Source organism: Perca flavescens, chromosome 5 (genome assembly GCF_004354835.1).
Source record: "Perca flavescens isolate YP-PL-M2 chromosome 5, PFLA_1.0, whole genome shotgun sequence".
NCBI classification, from domain to species: domain Eukaryota; kingdom Metazoa; phylum Chordata; class Actinopteri; order Perciformes; family Percidae; genus Perca; species Perca flavescens.
Window position 1 is genome coordinate 27,302,073 of NC_041335.1, and position 19,929 is coordinate 27,322,001.

Genomic DNA, 19,929 nt, shown 5'->3' on the forward strand with positions numbered 1-19,929 from the left:
TAAGCGAAGCTGACGTCACGAGAGTTTCATTTGCAGCCTCCGGCTCAACGGTTACAACGGTTAATTAGCTAGCTAATTAAACGATTAAACGGTTTTTGCGTATTTTGAAAAGTCGCGTTTTTCCTGATGTTTCCCTCGTCTGGTCTCTTTGCTTATATAAATTGTCCCTTTTCAAAAAGTGGGCATTGTGAGCGGCCTCACTGTTTGTACAAACATGCCACTGAATTGCGGGATACGTTTGGTGGCTCGTATAAGCCATCGCTAGTTGATGCAGGTTGGTGTTTTTCAGGTGTGCCTTAGCTTGGTGTCTTTTGCCTAAAAGTTTGCACTTGCATAGACAAAGTAATTCAAGAATGAAGTTGGTTAGCTAAATAATTTTCAAACTTTTTGAACTAGCTAGCTTGAAGATAAAGCAACTCACTTTTGTACTAAAATTCTTGGCTTCCTCACGTTTTTTTGCATTCAAATAAGTATTAGAAATACTGTATACCTAGAAGTGAATCATATCCCATTTTCTCTGAGAATAATTTAGCCACCCTTGTGTCCTCATCCTTGTAATGTTATGTAATATTAAAATGAGGCACATTTATGGGTCTATTATCTTAGCTGGATTTCAAACCTAGCCTAATGGGACACAAACACAAATTCTTAATTCCGGTGCTTAAAAATTGTGTTCTGAAACACAAATTATGGTTGTGTAGCTAGAGATGTTTATTCTGTACACAGCTACGTACAGGTCACACAAACCAGCACTCTCAACAATTTTTTTATATTTAACCCAATTTCACTGCCACCAAAATGCTATTAAGTCCTATATCCTATTTCTTTTGTACAGGACTGCAAAATGTCTATCCAGTGAATGATGAGACCAGAGAAGATGGCCTCCAGGAGCTGGAGCGGATCAACAAGGAGATTGAAACTGTAAGGCATGAGGTGGAGCAGGAGCAAAGACGACTGTCGCGCTACCAGACCGTACAGGCAGACCGCATAAACACTATGCCTAATTTTTCTGTTTCCAAGTCTGAGACTGCAGATAAACATGTAGACAAAGGTTCTTCTAGGCTGTCTTCATGCACAGACGTAACTAAAACATACTCCCGAGCAAGGAAGTATGTGGTTGACAACTCAAAACCAAGGACTGACTTGGAGTATGACCCTCTGTCCAACTTTTCTGCTGGCTTAAGGTCTTATAGCTCATCAAGTAAAGAGCAAAAAGTGAGAAATGGACTGGGTTTGAAAAGAGCAATTAACACTGTACCTTGTGACCAAAAGAAGCCAGTCGCATGTCCGTCTCCGCTTTCCAGATCGCCATCTCCAGAGCCATTTGATGACTCCAATGAAGACTGCGTCCTGATTATTGACATTCCTCCCTCGCCTGATAAAAAGAGAGCGAGAGTTCAGAAACCTCTTCATTCTGTTGGTGGCAAATCCCTTCAGGATAATGTGCAGGAATCGGAGGAGGTCCAAACACCCATTTCACTTCTAAATGCTGAAGTGTGCAAGGTAACCTATCCATCTGCATCAACAATAGAAGGCAATAGACTTTATTGTAATTGCGGTGCTGAAAACAATCAAGGTCCATTAAATCTTTATGAGAACAAAGAATGTGAAAATATATCGGTTGATGGGAGTGTAGTTGATTTAACTGGCTGTTTAGGAGACTTGCAAAGTGAATGTCAGAAAATGACTCCCTTTCAGGCTGCTGAAACATTGTTGGAGAAGCCTGCAGGTCCTGCCACCACAGACCTGCACGATCAAAACTGGAACAATCTGGTGGGGGAAAAGGAAGAAAATGCATTTCATGTGGAATTGCCTCAGTGTGAGCTGCCCCATAGTGTTAAGAAAATGAATCCAATGCAGTCGCATCATTTTCCACCAACAAATTCACTTTTTTATAAAGCTCCAGTTGCTAACTCAGACTTACCATGCAGACAACACACCAAGCAAGCTCAGACAGCAGAGCAGCCAGCTCAGAACAGAGTTAGTAATCAGTGGTCTTTCACAAAATGTGTACCATCAGTGCTGCCACACAGCCAAAAAATGTCAAGCAAAATGCCAGGACAGATGCAGGCTAAAGCTGCTGCACCTGAAAGCTACCTGGCGCCAGCAGAACCAGCTTCAGACAGCAGCCAGGCTCGGCACCATTCAGCATCAAGTTCGGCCAACCAAGTTGAATTATCATCCGGATTAACTGAACAGCTTTTTGGGACAGAAGATGAGGTTATAACCATTTGTTCCAGCTCTGATGATGAAGATGAGCTCAACTATTCAGAAATGGAACTGTCTGACAGTGACCCAATGGAGGAATGCTACAGGATCTTCATGGAGGCTAACAACGAGGATAAGGGAAATGATGAGCAGCCTGAAGTGTCTGTAAGTATGCAGTAGACGCTCCAGATCCAAAATGAAAAAACTTTGACCCTGTCTAAAGACCAAATTCCTTTCATTGTCATTGTTAGGTTGGAGCTATGGATGTAGAGAAACCCAATGTCAAACCCCAAGCATTGCCACTAAAGAAGAGAGTGGCGCATGAAGCCAAACATACAGAGGTACATACACATGAAATGACTAATCTTAAGTCTCCATATTCATATATGGGGAGGCACTAAATATAAGATAAATATTTCAGACTGGCCTTTTTCCTCTGGGCACTACCCTCTCAGAATAACATTTTATGAATTTTTAAAGCATAAGAGATCCTTTCAAGCATTTCACTTTTTTTTTTCTTTTACCTGCTCCATTCAGCAGCCAGTAGCTAATCGCAGACCTCAGCCCCAAGTGCTGGTTCCCTTACGTGTGCCTGCGGTGTCAGGATTCGCCTCGCAGCCCTCCATCCCCCCCAAGATCCAGCAGGTACGGCAGGGAGCCTCCATGTTGACTGCTTCAGTTAAAGGTGGTCAGGCTTTTGTTTCCTCCACCGGTCAGTGGAAGCCAGAGACCCAGACTGCACCTTTTCCTTTAACACAAACCCCTGAAAACCTGCAGCCTGCTCCTGTGCAAAATGGTAAGCATCTGTTATCTGTAGGGGATGAGATTTATTGGGGTCATTCTTTAAGAAAGATTACAATTAAAATGAACATATAATAGTGTCCAAATATATAAAAGTAAAATGAAGAAAAACATGCACTTCATTGTCTAATTCCAAACTTGAAGCCTTTTATTCAATTTAAATATTACTTCTGTCATGTGTGACGTTGGCATTTTACCAGTAAAACATATTGAGACCTTCATACAGTCTATGCAGATCAAGCAGCATTTCCTTCCTGTTTTGGGATGCAAATATTTAAGTAGATTTAGTTGTATCTTGTGTTGTATTTCAGTAGCTTTGCCTGAATGCATTCAATCTGCATGGATGTTTTTGTCTTATTCCATAGCTTACATGAACTATGTATCTTTGGGAACTGCCGTGATCGGAGTGGGCAACAATTTGCACTTTATCCTCCCCGAGGGCACGTTCCCCCTGCCTGTCGCTTCCAGTTCCAGCCAAGTTACTTCGGTGCTAACCCCACTCAGTCAAGTGTACACAAGCACTGCCGCTGTGAGACAAATGTGCCATCCACCTGCTGTTACCTCTGTGCAAAGATACCGCACCACAGCACCTGTTCTCATTCCTGCCCCGGCACGTAAACCTTCACTGAACTCTGCTTTTTCATCGGCACATTCAAGTCCAGCTGTTTCCACTACTCCTCTAGCTGCTGTCCATTCTACTGTCAAGGTGAGAAGTGACAAACGGCCTTTTTTGGGGTGATTGTGAAAGACTTGAATAATAATAATACATTTTATTTGTTGCCTAATAATAATAATAATAATAATAATAATAATAATAATAATACATTTTATTTGTTGCCGCCTTTCAGGACACCTAAGGACACCTTACACACATATTAATAAAAACAATAGAAGCACAACACAAATGATCAATAGTTAAATCATGTACTAAGTAAAATCAACTTGAACTAAACTTGTTAGACAGGTTTCATCTGCTAAATATTAATAATGAATTTAATTCTTTTAGCCAGTGCCCACTAAACGGAAATTGAAGCAGCAGTGTGAGGCCGCTAAAGACAAAGTGCCTCATGACATTCGACAGCGTTATGTGAACATGTTTACGGAGGAGTTCCTCAAGACAACAGCCAATGTTAATGATGCCTTTGAAAAGGTGAGCTTGTGCTTAATGTTATCCTTAATTACAAAACTACAGTCTAGATAGTCATTTCTGTCCCTGTTATTGTTTATAGGCACTTGCTGAAGAGAAGGCTGTGTATAATCGCAGTGTGAACAAACTCAAATATCTGAGTGTTGCAGTGAATGCACTGAAGAAGCTGAAGAACCAAAGTGCTGTTGCTGCTAAAGGTTGAGAATTTCTTACAAACTCAAAACTGCTCTTCGTGAAATGCAACAAAATATATAATTTATATTTATTCCATTTATATTTTTCTGGTGCAGATGAAAATAAAGTCAACAGCCAAAGATCCAAAGGCAACATTCCTCTTAATTTGAAGAATTTTAGAGAAAACGGTGAGAATAATTTTTTAAATGCATTTGTCATTTTATTCTAATATTTTGACATCTTCTCAATAACTTTTTTTTCCAGCAGATATGCCATTTTATGAGAGTTTGAAGGACTATATTTTGACTGAGGAAAGGCTGGTTGAGAGCAACTATCCTGTACAGCACCCAGAGAAACCTGGTTGGGCTGTTCTTTTTGCTGACAATAAGAAAGGCAGTGCGGACCGTAAGTAAAAAGATACACTCCCTGAATGGACCGTTTGATGCTGTTCTCATATTATATCACTAGAGGGCCCACTTAACCTGTGGTGTACTTGCAATGATGTTTTTTTTTTTTTTTTTTAGCACATTTCACAATGATTCTTCTGTTGTGTTGATTTAAAGCCCTTAAGAGGATCTGCTGTCGATGTGGTGCTACATACTCTGTGAACCAAATGGGCAAACACATCCGTAAGGAGGAGTGTAATTACCATTATGGGAAAGGAGTTACAAAAAAAGGTAATGTTTCAAAGTGTTTACTATACAGCTTACACCATCAGATGTGCAATACGAGTCAATTATATTACTATTTTACCATTTACTCTAGTTTTAATTCTTCCATCTTCACATTCTCTGCTCTATGTTCTTAAAGGTGCCCTGCAACACGTATTTCATTACTTTGTGGTAATGTCTGAATTACTACCATGGAATGCCTTGGTTACCTTGTTTCAAGCCATTCTAGCGTGGTATAGAAAGCCTACAGGAAGACTCTGCTCGATTTATGCCAGTTCTCATTAATAATCAACAAGCTAAGCTGTTCGAATCTGATTGGCTAACAGCTAGCCAATGAGAGCCTGGCTGTCAAAATCCTTTATCCAGCCCAACTGGGCGAGCTAATGAATAGTAATGAGCTCAGGCAATATGATGTCAGACTGACCAGCTTTTGTAATTGGCCTGATTTCTCCGCTCATTTCTTTTCAGTGGCTAGAGCTGACAAAGGAGGTAGCAGTTCATTTTCACATTCACAACATAACACAAACACATATGCACCTAACATATTTCAAAAAATGCAAATAAAAATGGTTTTGTATGGCAGGGCACCTTAAGCGTGGTTTATGCTTCTGCATTACATCTACGTCGTGGCTACGTACGTAGGTACCTGGAGGCTCGGACCCTACGCCGTATCCTGACGTACACCTCTCGAAAAATGTAACTACACGTTGCTCGGCCGTGGCTTGGTAGCGTTGCATTTCCCCCGACTCATTTCCTGGTTCTCCTTCCCCATAAACTTGAAATCGTGGACAGTGTTAACTTTTCCTGTTACAGATTTCCCACCGTGGTCAGAAAACACAGGGGAGACATTTTGGTTCTCTCACTATGACTCTAGTCAGCACTTGCTCCGAAGCTTATCACCGTCACTCTCTCACTCGCTCTACCATACACTCCCCACGCGCACACACATGCCGGCTTTGCCATTTTCTTAGAGATTGACGCGCACACCAACGCACAAGTAGAAACATCAGGTCACTTAGGTAGGTTACTGCGAAAGCTCTGCGTGGAACCTCCGCAGAACCATAATTCACTCTTCAGTTTAATGTGTGTTTTTACATTTTCACATAGAGTGGCACTTTTAATTTCGTTAAATGTTAAAATGAGAATAAATTAATTCTGATCATTGTATGCATTTTTAAACTGTTTACAGTGCCAGGTGGAGTGGAGACCCGCTACAGTTGCTGTGAGGGAGTCATGGGAGCACCTGGATGTCAGGTGTTTAAGGTAGGAAAAGACAAAGACAAAAAATTCCATAACTTGATTCTTTATTTAAACCTTCTCAAATGAATTGGCAGGTCAGTGTCTGATTTCTCATTCATTTTTTTTTTTTTTTTTTGTCTTCACCAGTTGCATGTCCATGATTCCCTCAGCCTGGATGGGTTTGTCTCAACAGCCCCCAGACATGCCTCAGATAAGAATTGTCCTGGGGTCTACTCCTTGAATTGTGAAATGGTGATTAGCTTTTTTTTATTTATTTTTTTTCTGATGTTGAGCAACAAACACCAGCTTATTTTTGGAAGTTTCATTAGAATCCATGATTAAAACTGGGGATCTATCACAGAAATTCTGAGTAACAAAGTAAAACTGATGTATTTAAAGAAGACGTAACATTAATAGACTTGTTAATAAAATGAAAAAAAAAAAAATTCAATACCAGGTCCTCTGTTTGTTCCAAAACAATTATTGTGTAGTTTTTCCCTGATGTGCACATATACGTGATATCGAAACAAACAAATTAGTGGGTCTGTGGGTGGACTTAAAATCATTTTTGATATTTAGCTGGCCTTTAGTATGCAGTGAAAACAACATATATATTGTTATTTTTGTCTTCCTAGTGTTATACTATTCATGGTCTGGAGCTATCCAGAGTAACGGTGGTCAACTCTAGTCTGCATGTCGTCTACGACACCTTCGTCAGACCTGATAATGAGGCTATCGACTATAACACCAGGTAATTAGATACTTGGCTGTGTGTTTCTTCCTTCTCTCCCCCAAGACCCAAACATGTTCTATACACCTACTTTAAATCCTATCCCTCCTCTGGCAATTGACTAAAACTGATGTGGAGAGGGCAAGAACCTAAAAATGCATACTAAAGCACTTGAACTAGGAAAATATAGGAATACACAGTTGGAGCCAATGGTCTTGCTAAAAGGCACTGGAAATGTACATTACAATACCACAGATATAATTTCCACTCATTACTAATACAGGGTGATAAATGAAGGAAATGGTACTACTACTGTGTTTATCAATTAATTTGAATCACCTATCAGTAGCCTGTGTGACATTTTACTTGTCAAGGTTTTCAGGCATCAGTGAGGAAGATGTGAAGGGTAACTGCACCTCCCTCACAGAGGTGCAGGAGACCTTATTGAGCTTCATCAGCGCCGACACCATTCTGATTGGACATGGCCTGGAAACAGACCTCTGTGCCCTGAAGGTGACTACTATACTTTTATTTATTTTTTTATTTGTTTTCATCATTATTGGCCTTTTTGTTTGCAAAAATTCTTTTCCAACATATTGCAGTCCTGGCTAACCTGTGATTTTAAACAAGCCCAGGTTTTTCAAATGAACTGAAACCAAGCAGAGCAAAGCCACCTACATTCAACATGGCCATCTGCTAAACAATTCTTCTGCAACAAGCCTTTTTGATATTTCAGGAGTATCCCTGTTCATAGTTCATGTTTTAACTTCAATGCCATGTTTTGTATTTTTTTTTAAAAAGCACATTTTAAAACCAACTTCCACAGGACCATCTAGCAATAGTGCAGTTTTCTAGATGGGTGATTAGTAAGGTGTGCTTTATATAATCTGTATTATAGGGCTGCACGATTTGAGGAAAATATACGATAATGTTTAATATTGTGATAACGATATTACTTGCGATAAATAAACAAATATTAAAGTGTACTCAGATCTGCATTTCTGCTGCTTTCAGTATTCTGCTGAAACACAACAAATTGCTTGTTTAATTTAAAACAAACTACTTAAAAAAGTGACTAACATTTAAAGTTCAGTTTTCAGATAATTGATTATTATTGCAGCCCTAATGGATTATTGATAACCTAAATGTAAAGGGTAATAACTCAAATACCTCATGAGAAAGTACAAACTCTGAATTAACTTGGCAATCGCAACTACAAACACTGCAACAAATCTTGGTCATAGAAGGTTGAATGTAAGGGGCCAGCTTTTCTCAGCTGTTAAAGGGTTTTGGCAAGTTTGACATTTAAAAGCAACACAAGAAAACTAGGCTTTAAAAATGGCAATAATATTGTATATGTCAAGGGAAGACTCATTAATCATGGCAAAATATGCCAGACACATAACTGCCTTGACAGACAGACAGACAGACAGACAGACAGACAGACAGACAGACAGACAGACAGACAGACAGACAGACAGACAGACAGACAGACAGACAGACAGACAGACAGACAGACAGACAGACAGACACAGACAGACAGACAGACAGACAGACAGACAGACAGACAGACAGACAGACAGACAGACAGACAGACAGACAGACAGACAGACAGACAGACAGACAGACAGACAGACAGACAGACAGACAGACAGACAGACAGACACAACCATAACACAACTAGTTTTACTTTGAGTTACTATCTTATAAATGGATCAAAAGTGGGACTAAAAATCCATTCTGGGCCCCACTCCTGCTGAGTCCCATGGCATTGGCTGAGTCTGTTTTTTTCACCTGTATGGTTGAGTAATTGGCACTTTTCCAAAGAGGCTACCCCTCCCCCCCCCAGTAAAAAGAGATTCAGATATCTTCCTCTTTACTGTAGTTGCTCCATGGGGCGGTGGTAGACACATCAGTGGTCTTCCCTCACCGTCTGGGCCTCCCTCACAAGCTGACCCTCAACAACCTCACTGCTGAATACCTCAGGAGGATCATCCAAGAGAGTGGTCAGTCATCACGGATAACTACAGTCAAGTGTTTGTTTACTTGAATGTCCACTAAGTTAAAACTCCAATACATCTGAACCAAAATCTAAATTCAAATAAAGAAATGGATCATAATCAGACAACGAAATTTTAGTGTAAAGATTTACCAAAGTGTATGTATTTGCAACAGTGTAATTTATGTATAGCTAATGCATGCTTTTCTTCCCAATGTGTACATTTATTTAAATACACGGTGTTAATGTTTCTCCCAGTTTGTGGCCACGACACTGCAGAAGATGCTGCTGCCTGCATGGAGCTTATGTTATGGAAGGTCAAAGAAGATGGAAAACTGAAAAAATGATGGAAATAAAACATAATTGCCACACTGTTCATACATGAAAAATCAGATGTTGTGCAAATTTGAATGTCACATCAATTTGTATTCTGATGAAATGGGAGGGCTGTTTTTTTTTTTGTTTGTTTGATAAAATTACCTAATTTATGTTAATACAGTATTTTCTGTATGTTAAATTTTGATTTACAGCCCATGTTTCCATACCTGTATAAATAAACCTGAAGGGGTGGGGTAAAGGCACATAATGAAATCCCTGTGTGTGTGTGTGTGTGTTTCTCTTCTCCCCCCACCATCTACACCAGCCAATGAACATTCGGTGTTTAATGTCTGATTGGCCTCAGGTGCAGTTATGCAAATTGGAGCACACCGGTCTTCAATGGATCTTTTCACAGCAGACATTTTGACTTGTCATAGTAGGAAAAGCACAGCTGAAACTGATAACCTTAATGATGGCTCAGTTCCATCAAGCGTCCCAGTAAGCTATTTCAGTGAGTCAGCATGAACAATACCAGGGCCTCTCTAAGTGGAATGCAGCCATCATTAATGGTTTTGAATACACCTGTGCTTTTCCTACTATGACATTTCAACATGTCTAGGTCTATGAAGTAATTTATGGTACTGGTGATGTACAAAAGAACAAACGAAGAATTCACACATAATAGAATGCAAATAGATAGCAGTTGTCCATGTAGAGGCTAACAATGTTTTAACTTAAGTTTTTCAGGCTAGGCTGACTGAACCTGAGTTGATGGTGACAAAACAAGTGAAACAAATAACACTGTGTATATGGTACATTGTTTGGAGTTTCACACACTTAAACTTTTTGTTTAACTTTTTATTAATTTGCTCAAATTAGTAGTAGTGACAGTTGTTGGTCCCAAGCCACAAGTTACAATCCAGGGCATTGTGCTTACATTATTTAGGCCAGCAGGACAACCAGGTGGCACAACGTTTGTGTTCAGTTACTCCGCCTTTCTCTTCGTCTTTCCCTTTCTGCCACAGCACCTCCGGAAGCAGAATCTGCAGGTCTTGATGAAAAGAAGTAAGATGAACAGAACAATGGCGAGGAGGAAGGCCAGGACATCCAGGCTGTGATACTGGTACCAGGTGAGCTCATGGGCCTGAACCCTCAGGTGCTTGGCCCCTTTGTTTCTCATGGTGTACTCAATCCAGAATACTGCCTCATCTTGAGCACTCATTGGTCTGTCATGGTGGATACTGGACAGCTGCATGACATTGTCCTTGTACCTATGAATGTGGACATACAGGTGTGAACATGTAGTCTGGTTATCACCAGACCAAGCTCAATCTTTTAAGATTGAATATTAGTCTGGGGAGTCTGCTCTGTATTTTCTCTGCACAAGCGGCATGATCAACGGGCATAGTTCAAATGACTGTACGTCAGTGGTGTCAAACTCAATTTCCCAGAGGGCCACAGTGGAAAAAGAGAATCACACCAAGGGCCAGAAATGTAGAGTTTATTAACATGCTTTTATTTCATCGAAAAAGTCAAATATCTTTGACTCAATGATTGCATGTCTCATATAGTCATCTCAAGTTTGGTCCAATAAAGCTCTGAAAAAGTGAGCAAAAAACTTCCAAAGCTGTCCTAGAATTTAGCAAATCAAGCAAAACCATGATTACATTTTAATCTAAGTATGCTACCACACCCAACTCACAACAAGCTCTTTCACAGCCTGAATACACAAATGCTCTGCTTCTGGGGGAATTTCTGAGTCTCAAAGTTGGCAAATTTGCCAAATTATGCATTGAATGTGGCGTAATTGCAAGTTGAAAAACAGTTTCCCATGTTTTTGGTTTGGCGCACAACTAGGTGGGCCAAAATATATTGTGAACCAAGATTGATATGCGGGCCGGATCAGAATTAGCAAGGGGCCGGATTTGGCCCGCGGGCCGTGAGTTTGACACGTGCTGTACGCAATTGTATAGTCCTTCAACCAATCAGACCAATGATCTGGGTGACGTAGTAGCGACAGCGGCATAAATGGGTTGCTGCCATGGAGTGCTGCGCTTCAGTGGCCGGCTTGTTGAATGTAAACAAAAAGCTGCTTGGTGGCTTCTCTATCGTCATCGTGTTAAACCCGCCAATAGCGCGCCAGTTTGTGATTGGTTCCTGCAAATTTGTAACGGAAGCAGGATAGATAAACCTACAGGTTTCCAGCCTGAGCTGCAGGGTGAAATCAAATCGCCGGCAGATCGGGCTGGGTTTACCCAGTCTAGTGAACATGGGAATTAATGCATTGAATTTATTTTCATTCTTTCTTTGGCTTACCAAGAATGGGTTTAAAAGGAAAAAAGGGTTTAAGTTTTTAGTTTCATGTATTTTAAGTGTAGTAGTGCGTAGTTTCTGTTTCCCCCATGAGAAATTCTAAGTAATGACAACAAAACTGTTGGTGCGTCCACATGATACAAACTTTCTGTGATCGCGCACCACCCTCACCCATCCTCCATGCAGTTGCTAGTAGCCAAGAAGGACACAGAGGATTAAAACAACATGATGGACTCTTCAGAAGAGGTAATTATCTTAACTCGAGTTTCTGCACGCGAAAGTCGCCGGACGACACCAGTTTCTGAACATAGCCATACTCAGAAATACCGAGAGTTTTGTGAAGCTGGTAGTCTTAATTAGCTTTGTATCAACTTATTTGACAATGGCTTGATTGTAACGGATGTTCATTAATATAAAAAACTTATGCACTAATGCTTTAAAACCGAACTATCTGACAGGAAAGCCAATTTATTAGAGGAAATGGCAATTCAGTGGTTTTGTAATTTCTTTTGTGACCTTGAAACTTTAGTGTTAATTGGACTGACATACTGCATTAGACCATGGCTCTTTTATGGCATGTCGTCAATCTTGCTTCTGTATTATTAATGCGAGCTCTCCAAAATGGTAAGAAAATTTATTTTCACCCATCTATCCATCTATTTCCTGCTGTTTATCAGGGCTGAGTTGTAGTGTAGGGTTGCTACCCCAGGGTCTCCAACCAGTTCGACATGCTTGCAAAACCTCCAGGTTGCAGGAGACATCCTGACCAGATATTCCAAACCACCTCAACTGGCTTCTTTTGACACAGCAGCTCTAGTGTGAGAACTATATCTCTAAGGGTGAACCCAGCCACCCTGCGGAGGAAACAAATTTTGGCTGCTTGTACCTATCTCACCATCTAAAGCTCATAACCAAAGGTGAGGGTTGGAATGTAAAATCAACTGGTAAATTGAAAGCTCAGCTCTCTTGACCACGATGGTCTGGTACAGTGCCTCTCACTTGTAAACAAGACCCTAAGATATTTGAACTCCTTCACTTGGGGCAATAACTCATTTCCAAGGGGAGCAATCCACTGTTTTCTGCCCTCAGACTTGGAGGTGCTGACTCTCACTCCTGACCGCTTTATGCTCGGCTGCAAACTGCCCCAGTGTGCACTATAGGTCACGGTCTGGTGGAGCCAACAGAACCATATCATCTGCAAAGAGCAAAGAAGCAATTCTGAGGCCCCCAAACCGGACACTCTCCTCCCCGCGGCTGTGCCCTAAGATCCTATCTATACAGATCACGAACAGAATCGGTGACGAGACAACCCTGGCAGACACCAACATCACTGAAATTGTTTTTGACTCCCAGCTGAGAATACAGACACAGCTTTAACTCCCAGGGGAACACAACAACAAACCCCTCCACTACGATAAGCTGATGATTCTTGAAGGGGAAATAATTTTTTTAAACCCTAAAACAGACCAAGTGCACATAAGTAAAATAACTTACGATTTCTCACTGATGACAGCATTGATTGCATCTCTAAGGTCCTCAGTCTTCATTAAGTTGAAGTCCACTATAATTCCAGCTCCCTTAGCCTTAATATGGACCATGTTGTCTGGCTGGTCAGCAAACATGGGGATGCCCACCATGGGAACACCATGGTAGATGGCCTCATAAATCCCATTTGTTCCACCATGGGTGATGAAAGCTCTGGTCTTGGGGTGACCTGTTAGTTTACCAAACAACATGAAACTTACATTATCATAATTTCTCTAAATAAAGCAAGCTGTTCATCTGCACATCTTTTTACTTCAGTATTATGTGACAACTATATATGTAATGAAACTGAATATTGGCAAAGGGTTGTGTGTGGAAGCAGGCTAGTTCAGATCACCCAGAGATTTTAGAAAACTACAGAAAGTGACAATACAAGCACCTACCTCAAGGATTTGTGCTGAAGTGCCATGAATGTCAAACGTATGATGGCAATAGAGGAAAAGTCATTAGAATACTTTGTCTGGAAACCATGGATATGAAATACCAGCTTGCAATCAGTGTTAAGATTGTGTAATTGTTGAAGTGCATCAAATATTCTGTTTTCTCTTCTACTCTCTGTCCTTTTAGGATTGTGTACTGTCACACACAAAACTAAATATTGTGGTGCATACCCTATACCTTTAAAAAGTAAATGTAATGACGTTTACAGTTGAAGGCTTTTATGAAAGCTAAACTTGCCCAGTAGGTCATTCTGAGGGATCCAGTCGTATATTCTGGTGTTGGCACCCAGAGTTGCTGGTTTTTCGCCACCGTATCTCCACAGCACCTATGAACAGCAAAAACACTTTTAGACTTGGAAACGCAGTTTTAATTGTATGTCATAATTAGAGTTGCAAAATCCCGGGAATTTTCAAAGTTGGAAACTTTCCATGGGAATTAACAGGAATATATGAGAATTAACAGGAATAAATGAGAATTAATGGGAATAAACTGGATATTTACATCTTGCAGCATAATCTTGGTTAAAACAACCAGATTTAATGCAACTTCATGTGATGGCTATGGACATTTCTGTCACCTGTTTGTTCATTTCTGTTGCCTGTATTGATTTGTGTATGTTTCCTGTGTTTATTTCTGTTCCCTGTTGTGTTGATGTATCCTGTTTTGTGTATTGTGGTCTGTGTGTATTTAGTGGTGTATTTTTCTGTTGTGCATTTCCCTGTTTATGTTCTGCTTCCTGTTTTATTTTGACAGTCTGTTTTCTGTCTTGTCTTGTCCACTTTACTTCCTGTGTTTTCCCTCCTTTATTGATTGTCCTGCCCCGCCCTGATGTGTTTCACACTGTGTGTTCCCTTTGTCTCTTGTAAGATCGTCTTGTGTTGCTTCCCTGTGCCTTGTGTTTGTGTCAGTTTGTTCCTGCCTTTGTTTTTCCCGTCAGTTTGTGATTACGTGAGTTTTCCATTCTTTGTGCTGCCGTTTTTTGTTGTATTAAATCCCAGAGTTCAACCATCTCCTGCCTGCCTCCCTGCCTCCCTCTGCATTTGGGTCCTCTTTCTTCTGCCATACACACGTCACACTTCAGTTGACATGCACGCACGCAGTAATCAGCATAGGCTACTACATACTTGCCAACATTTCGATTTTAAAATATGGGAGTTTTTTTTCTTTCTTTCTTTTTTCTGGGGGGTGCGGGGGGGTAATACATAACTCATTGCTATTAACCTATGTGTGTTAATTGTATAGCCCACTTGTTATTAATAGGCTGGAAACAATAGACAGCGCTGATGATTAGCTTAGCATGCATATAACCATAACCATAGTAAATCAAAGGCAGCATGCTAGCTACCTTCATATGTTAAGCTAAAGGTCAATGGTTTGGGCTACTGCAGGGCTATTGAGGCCACACCCACTGCATTATTAAAGTTCTACTGATGAATAACTCAACATTTGTATTCACTGTATATGCCTGTCTGCTTATTACAAAACAAAATGTTTATATTTAGGGTGAGGCTATTTGCACCCCTGGTACAATTAGCAGTGTGCTGTTCGTACCCTGGTGCAATTAGAAATGAATGCTATTTGTAACCCGCCGGTGCACACAGCAATGTGTTCTATTAATACCCTGTCTGGTACAAATATCAATTTATGCTGTATGAATATGTAATGTATGTATGAATATTATCACCCTGACATTCTTACCCTAACCATAACCAATCCCATTCCTCTTGCCTAAACCTAACCAACCCAACCAGAGCAGGTATATTAATGAGTCTTCCCCTACCACCCTGCAAAAGAAAAAAATGTTTGCATTCGCGGGCCCTGACTTGCGCAATTGCATGCAAATTATCTAATCCAAAAAAAAAAAAAAAAATCACCTCACAGGGGAATCGAACCCCAAACTCCCACACCTAGCAATTCTTACGGAATGTTGGACAACTCTTTACCACTTGGTTTCTTCAAGCCTCAGTTGCTAGGTAACCTTACTGTATACAAAAAAATAGGTACTAACTAACAGACTAACGGTTGTATGCTTTCACTGAAGACAGCGCAACTATAGTATCCATTTTCCGCTAGAAATTAAATTGTTATAAACTCTAGAGACTAAACTTTCCTAATATGCCAGTTTCTGCTGTCATGGAGGATGAACGTCCGCCCTGATTTCGGTGCACCCGAGCAACGTGTTTTTTGTTGTTACGTCACAGGGTGTGAATAGCTCAGCTGTGTGGCCGAGGCTATTCGTACCAGGGGTGCAAATAGACACTCCGTTATATTTATGTTTGTATAAGATGGAGTTTGTATGAATTACCCAACTTTTCCAGTTAATTTTCATAAATTCCCATTAATTTCCATTAATTCCCATGAAAGTTTCCAAAATGGAATGTTTCCAAAATTCCCCAGCTTAACTTTCCATGGAAAGTTTCCTGAAATTTACCAGAAAATTTCTGCCCCTTTGCAACCCTAGTCATAATACACTGTATAGCACCTCTGTGTTGTTCCAATGAAAGTAGCTAGCGCTAGTTCCAGACTCTAAGTCAGCAGATGACATCACACATAACTTGAAATAAACAATAAATACAAAAACATATGTACAATATGACTGTTTAAACAATAAGAGATAAAAGGCTGAGTGGTTGAGGGATGTGGAAAAGATCAGGATAAACAGTATAGTTTGTGCAATGGTATATTGTCCAGTAGTACGATAATCGTCATAGGGAGACTACAAATGGGGAGATTTTGGTCCTGGTGGACCGCAGCCTCCTGCCAGAATGGAGTGTTTCAAAAAGTTTGTGTTCAGGGTGGGAGGGATCTGCTATAATCTTTCCTGCCTGCTACAGGGTCCTGCAAACCCTGACTGTCTGAATAAGTCGCTAAATTTGTTGCTCGTTGCTTTTTAGATAAAAAGCTTAGATTGTCTGTCTGAAAAGTTGCTTAATCTAGCGAGAAATATCACCAACACTTCTAAAATAAAGGAAAATTAGCTGTATTATATAAAAAATAAAACTTTAATAGTTTTTATTTGGAAAATGGTTGATCTTTGATGGTTTGGTCTATAAATGTGATTTGTCATTTATTTTTGAAAATCCCAACTCAACCTCTCCAGTCAAATCTGAAATTGTATATATATACTGTATTGTTTACACTTCTGATTGTTTCTCCTTGCCTTACATCCTGTCCCCTGTTCACTCAGAAGAAATGCCATGTTGTCATAACTTTATCACCATTTATTACCATTGACTGCAAATCATGTGTTGCTGCTGATCTCTTACCTTATGATAAGCTATCGTAACTTTCAACCCTGCAGTAAGCTGTTGGTTTCATTGAATGCCAACATGTTATGAAAATCAAATTTAGACTTAAAGCTTACTTCAAATTGGGTAAATCTTCACAGGTAACTTTTTGTTGCCTTTTATTTTGTTAGTTTACTGCCTGTTACCTGTTATCACCTGCAGTTTCAAGCAACAGCCTTTAAAAATAATGGTTGCGTAAGGACATCAGTCACCATTTAAAACAGTCCTTGCTTGCATTTAGGGGTCATTCCAGGTCATTCCAGTTGGCACATAGAGATTGTGCTCTTACCTTTTGTGGGATCTGAGCGAGGGCTGAGGCTATCATGTTTCCCTTCTCTGTGGTGATGTTCTTGATGAATGATCCCAAAGTAAAGACCACAATGCCAGCGTCTCCAGAAGTCTGCACAAACTCCTCCATATCCTGCAATAGGAGTGACATTATCTCAATGCAAACCAACCAGCATTTTATTTTCTTTCCTCAGCATTTCATTTGCTTATTTTCTTCATTGTTTAGGTCAGGACTACTGTGAAGGTGGTGTAGTTAAATATTAACAGGCTTGTGATAGTGGAGACAGCCCTACCTCTGGTAAAGGTTTAGCAGGTCTGCAGTGGATCCCGCCAACATATTTGAAGTTAGGTAGGAAGGGACGAGGGAATTCAAAATCCCAGTAGGTTCGTATCAACCAGATGTCTGCTCTACCCATCATCTCACAGGCACTGGTGGGTGTTCCTGTCGCAATACAAAATTATATAATATATAGTTATCTTATTTTCATATTTAAAAAATATGAATTTGTTGACTGGTGATTTGATATAAAAGCATTGCAATGAATCAAAAGCAAGAAATCATCATTGGACTCTATGTGTTGGTATACTGTAGTAGCTGGGTTGCTCACCTTTGACTTCGGAGTAATATTTATCTACTTCTTTCCAAATAACATTATCAATCACGATGTCTTGCAGTGCGTAGAAGAGAAAGTTCCACACTCTCTCTGAGAAGTCCATTTTGTCAGTCAGTTTGCTCATAGCGCCAGGGACAAAGGAAGGTGGAGCGGGTAGCTGACCACAGTGTCTCTCCCAGTTATTGGCTAGGGAAAAGCGCAGGGTGAAGACCAGGGGGATGCCCAAAATCTCTGCTAATAAGTCACTGCCAGGGTAGATGGGGTCAGCCAGGAGAAGGTCATATTTTCCCTCCTTCAGCTTCTTCATGATGGTTTCTGATTTTAGCACGCCGTCCAAATACTTCAAAGAATACTGCAGGTTCACCTTCATCAGATCCATGAATCTTATGTATAACTGCAAGTAGCTCATATGATCCATTTCATACATGGAGAAGCGAATGAAGTCATTTAGAAAGTCCTCCATGTTCTCTTTTTTGACAGTGACATTGAAGGGTTCGTAGCCAAAGCGAGAAGGCTCACTGGTGTCCATGAACATTGATGTGCTCGGCAGCAAAACCGTCACCTGGTGTCCTCTGTCGATCAGCGTCTCCAACACAGGCTTCATGTTGATCCAGTGGCTGCCTTCAGTGTACCAGACCAAAATGTTCCCTCCATTTGCTCCCCATGTCACGCAAAGTAGCAACAGGACACTAACAGAGAGACGCTGCCCCAGCTTCATGGTGCCTGTTTGTCAAGACAAAAGCATGCTGTGGCCGGATCCTTTTTCAAAGGTGCTCTTAAAAAAATAATCATTAACTAATGAACATGAACTCTGGCTCATAACTCCTCTTTATGCCGCATGCAACATTATGTAACGGACCCACCTAAAGCAAATGGTTAAAGGTAAAGGGCAATAGCTGTAAAGTTGACAGTATTTCTTTTTCTTTTTTTTTATAAATATCTGTGGGTCATCATGATTAGGTACCAGGAAGTACATCAAATAAATGCAAAACAACAAAGAAAAAAAGAATTTCGTCAGAATTTTCTCTCTTTTTTTACATACTTTGCTTCTCTCAATACTTGTTATTGATTATACCGACCCACCCCTACCAACCCACCTCCCTTCCCCCAACCCACCCTACCATCCGCCAGCCTCTCACCGTCCCCATTTACCCGCCTACCCCGCATATTACTGGTGCTCATTCAACACAGCAGTTCACACTTACACTTACACACACACACACACACACACACACACACACACACAAATATGCACACACACTATGACAACAACAACAACAACAACAACAATAAGACAGTCAGTATTTCAAAACATGAATGTTCTGTAACCTGTACCAGAAGCACCCAAACAAAAAGTAAATACAGACTTCAGATCCCCAAGTTCTGGCTGTTAGCAGTGAAGAGATGGAGTGAAATAACACAGACAGATAAGTATTTCAGCTAAATATGTATTGTCACACTCACGTAGTCTAAGGAAGTTGCATGTGTGTGCCTGTGCAAGAATTTGAAGGACTATATTTTGACTCAGGAAAGGCTGGTTGAAAGCAACTCCCCTTTCCAGCTGCGGCCCTTTGCTGCATGTCATTTCCCCTTTCTCTCCCCTTTTATTTCTTCAGCTGTCCTATATAAATAAAGGCCTAAAATGCCTGGAAAAAAAAGAAAAGACATTTTGTTGCTAATCTTATATTATATCACTAGAGGGCACACTCAACCTGTGCTGTACTTGGAATCAGGATTTCTTTTCTCAGCACATTTCACTCTGATGGTGTGCTTCTTCTAAAGCCATCAGGAGGATCTACTGTCGATGTGGAGCTACGCACGCTGTGAACCAAATGGGCAAACGCATCCATACAGAGAAGTGTAATTACACTATATGGAAGGAGAAAGGTGATACCGATGTTTTATTTTTGTGCTAACTATACTGCTTACACCATCACATCAGTGTACATTTAGTTTAAACCGTTAACAGTGCCAGGTGGACTGGAGACCCGCTTCAGTTGCTGCGAGGGAGTCAAGGGAGCACCTGGATGTTAGGTGTTTCAGGTTGGAAAAGACAGGGTGATGGTAATCAGTTAAAAAAAAAAAATCTTCATGTAGAGTACCAAACCCCAACCAAACTCCAATACATTTGTGGAAGTATCGTTTTAAGCCAAA

At 40.5% G+C, this 19,929-nt stretch overlaps 2 protein-coding genes across 6 annotated transcripts; one reads left to right on the forward strand and one right to left on the reverse strand.

Moving 5' to 3' along the window:
• Positions 1–30: 30 nt before the first annotated feature.
• Positions 31–9,560, forward strand: zgc:152968 (RNA exonuclease 1 homolog). 4 transcript variants are annotated; one of them, XM_028577691.1, is made up of 17 exons: positions 31–274; positions 836–1,503; positions 1,699–2,373; positions 2,460–2,549; positions 2,746–3,004; positions 3,375–3,715; positions 4,016–4,159; positions 4,239–4,353; positions 4,447–4,518; positions 4,595–4,735; positions 4,894–5,007; positions 6,191–6,264; positions 6,388–6,492; positions 6,876–6,991; positions 7,345–7,483; positions 8,856–8,976; positions 9,228–9,560. In XM_028577691.1, exons 1-17 carry the CDS (start codon positions 127–129, stop codon positions 9,314–9,316), a joined length of 3,411 nt encoding a protein of 1,136 aa, XP_028433492.1. In that variant the 5' UTR covers positions 31–126; the 3' UTR covers positions 9,317–9,560. The 4 variants fall into 4 exon arrangements, with proteins under 4 accessions (XP_028433492.1, XP_028433488.1, XP_028433490.1 ...); XM_028577687.1 differs by having other exon boundaries at positions 836–2,373; XM_028577689.1 differs by having other exon boundaries at positions 836–2,373; positions 4,598–4,735.
• A 666-nt stretch (positions 9,561–10,226) lies between these two features.
• Positions 10,227–19,270, reverse strand: LOC114555369 (UDP-glucuronosyltransferase 2A1). 2 transcript variants are annotated; one of them, XM_028577715.1, is made up of 7 exons: positions 19,240–19,270; positions 17,770–18,498; positions 17,455–17,603; positions 17,163–17,294; positions 13,824–13,911; positions 13,095–13,314; positions 10,227–10,558 (listed from the first exon to the last, which is right to left on the reverse strand). In XM_028577715.1, exons 2-7 carry the CDS (start codon positions 18,491–18,493, stop codon positions 10,273–10,275), a joined length of 1,599 nt encoding a protein of 532 aa, XP_028433516.1. In that variant the 5' UTR covers positions 18,494–18,498; positions 19,240–19,270; the 3' UTR covers positions 10,227–10,272. The 2 variants fall into 2 exon arrangements, with proteins under 2 accessions (XP_028433516.1, XP_028433517.1); XM_028577716.1 differs by lacking the exon at positions 19,240–19,270 and having other exon boundaries at positions 17,770–18,625.
• Between the last annotated feature and the right edge of the window lie 659 nt (positions 19,271–19,929).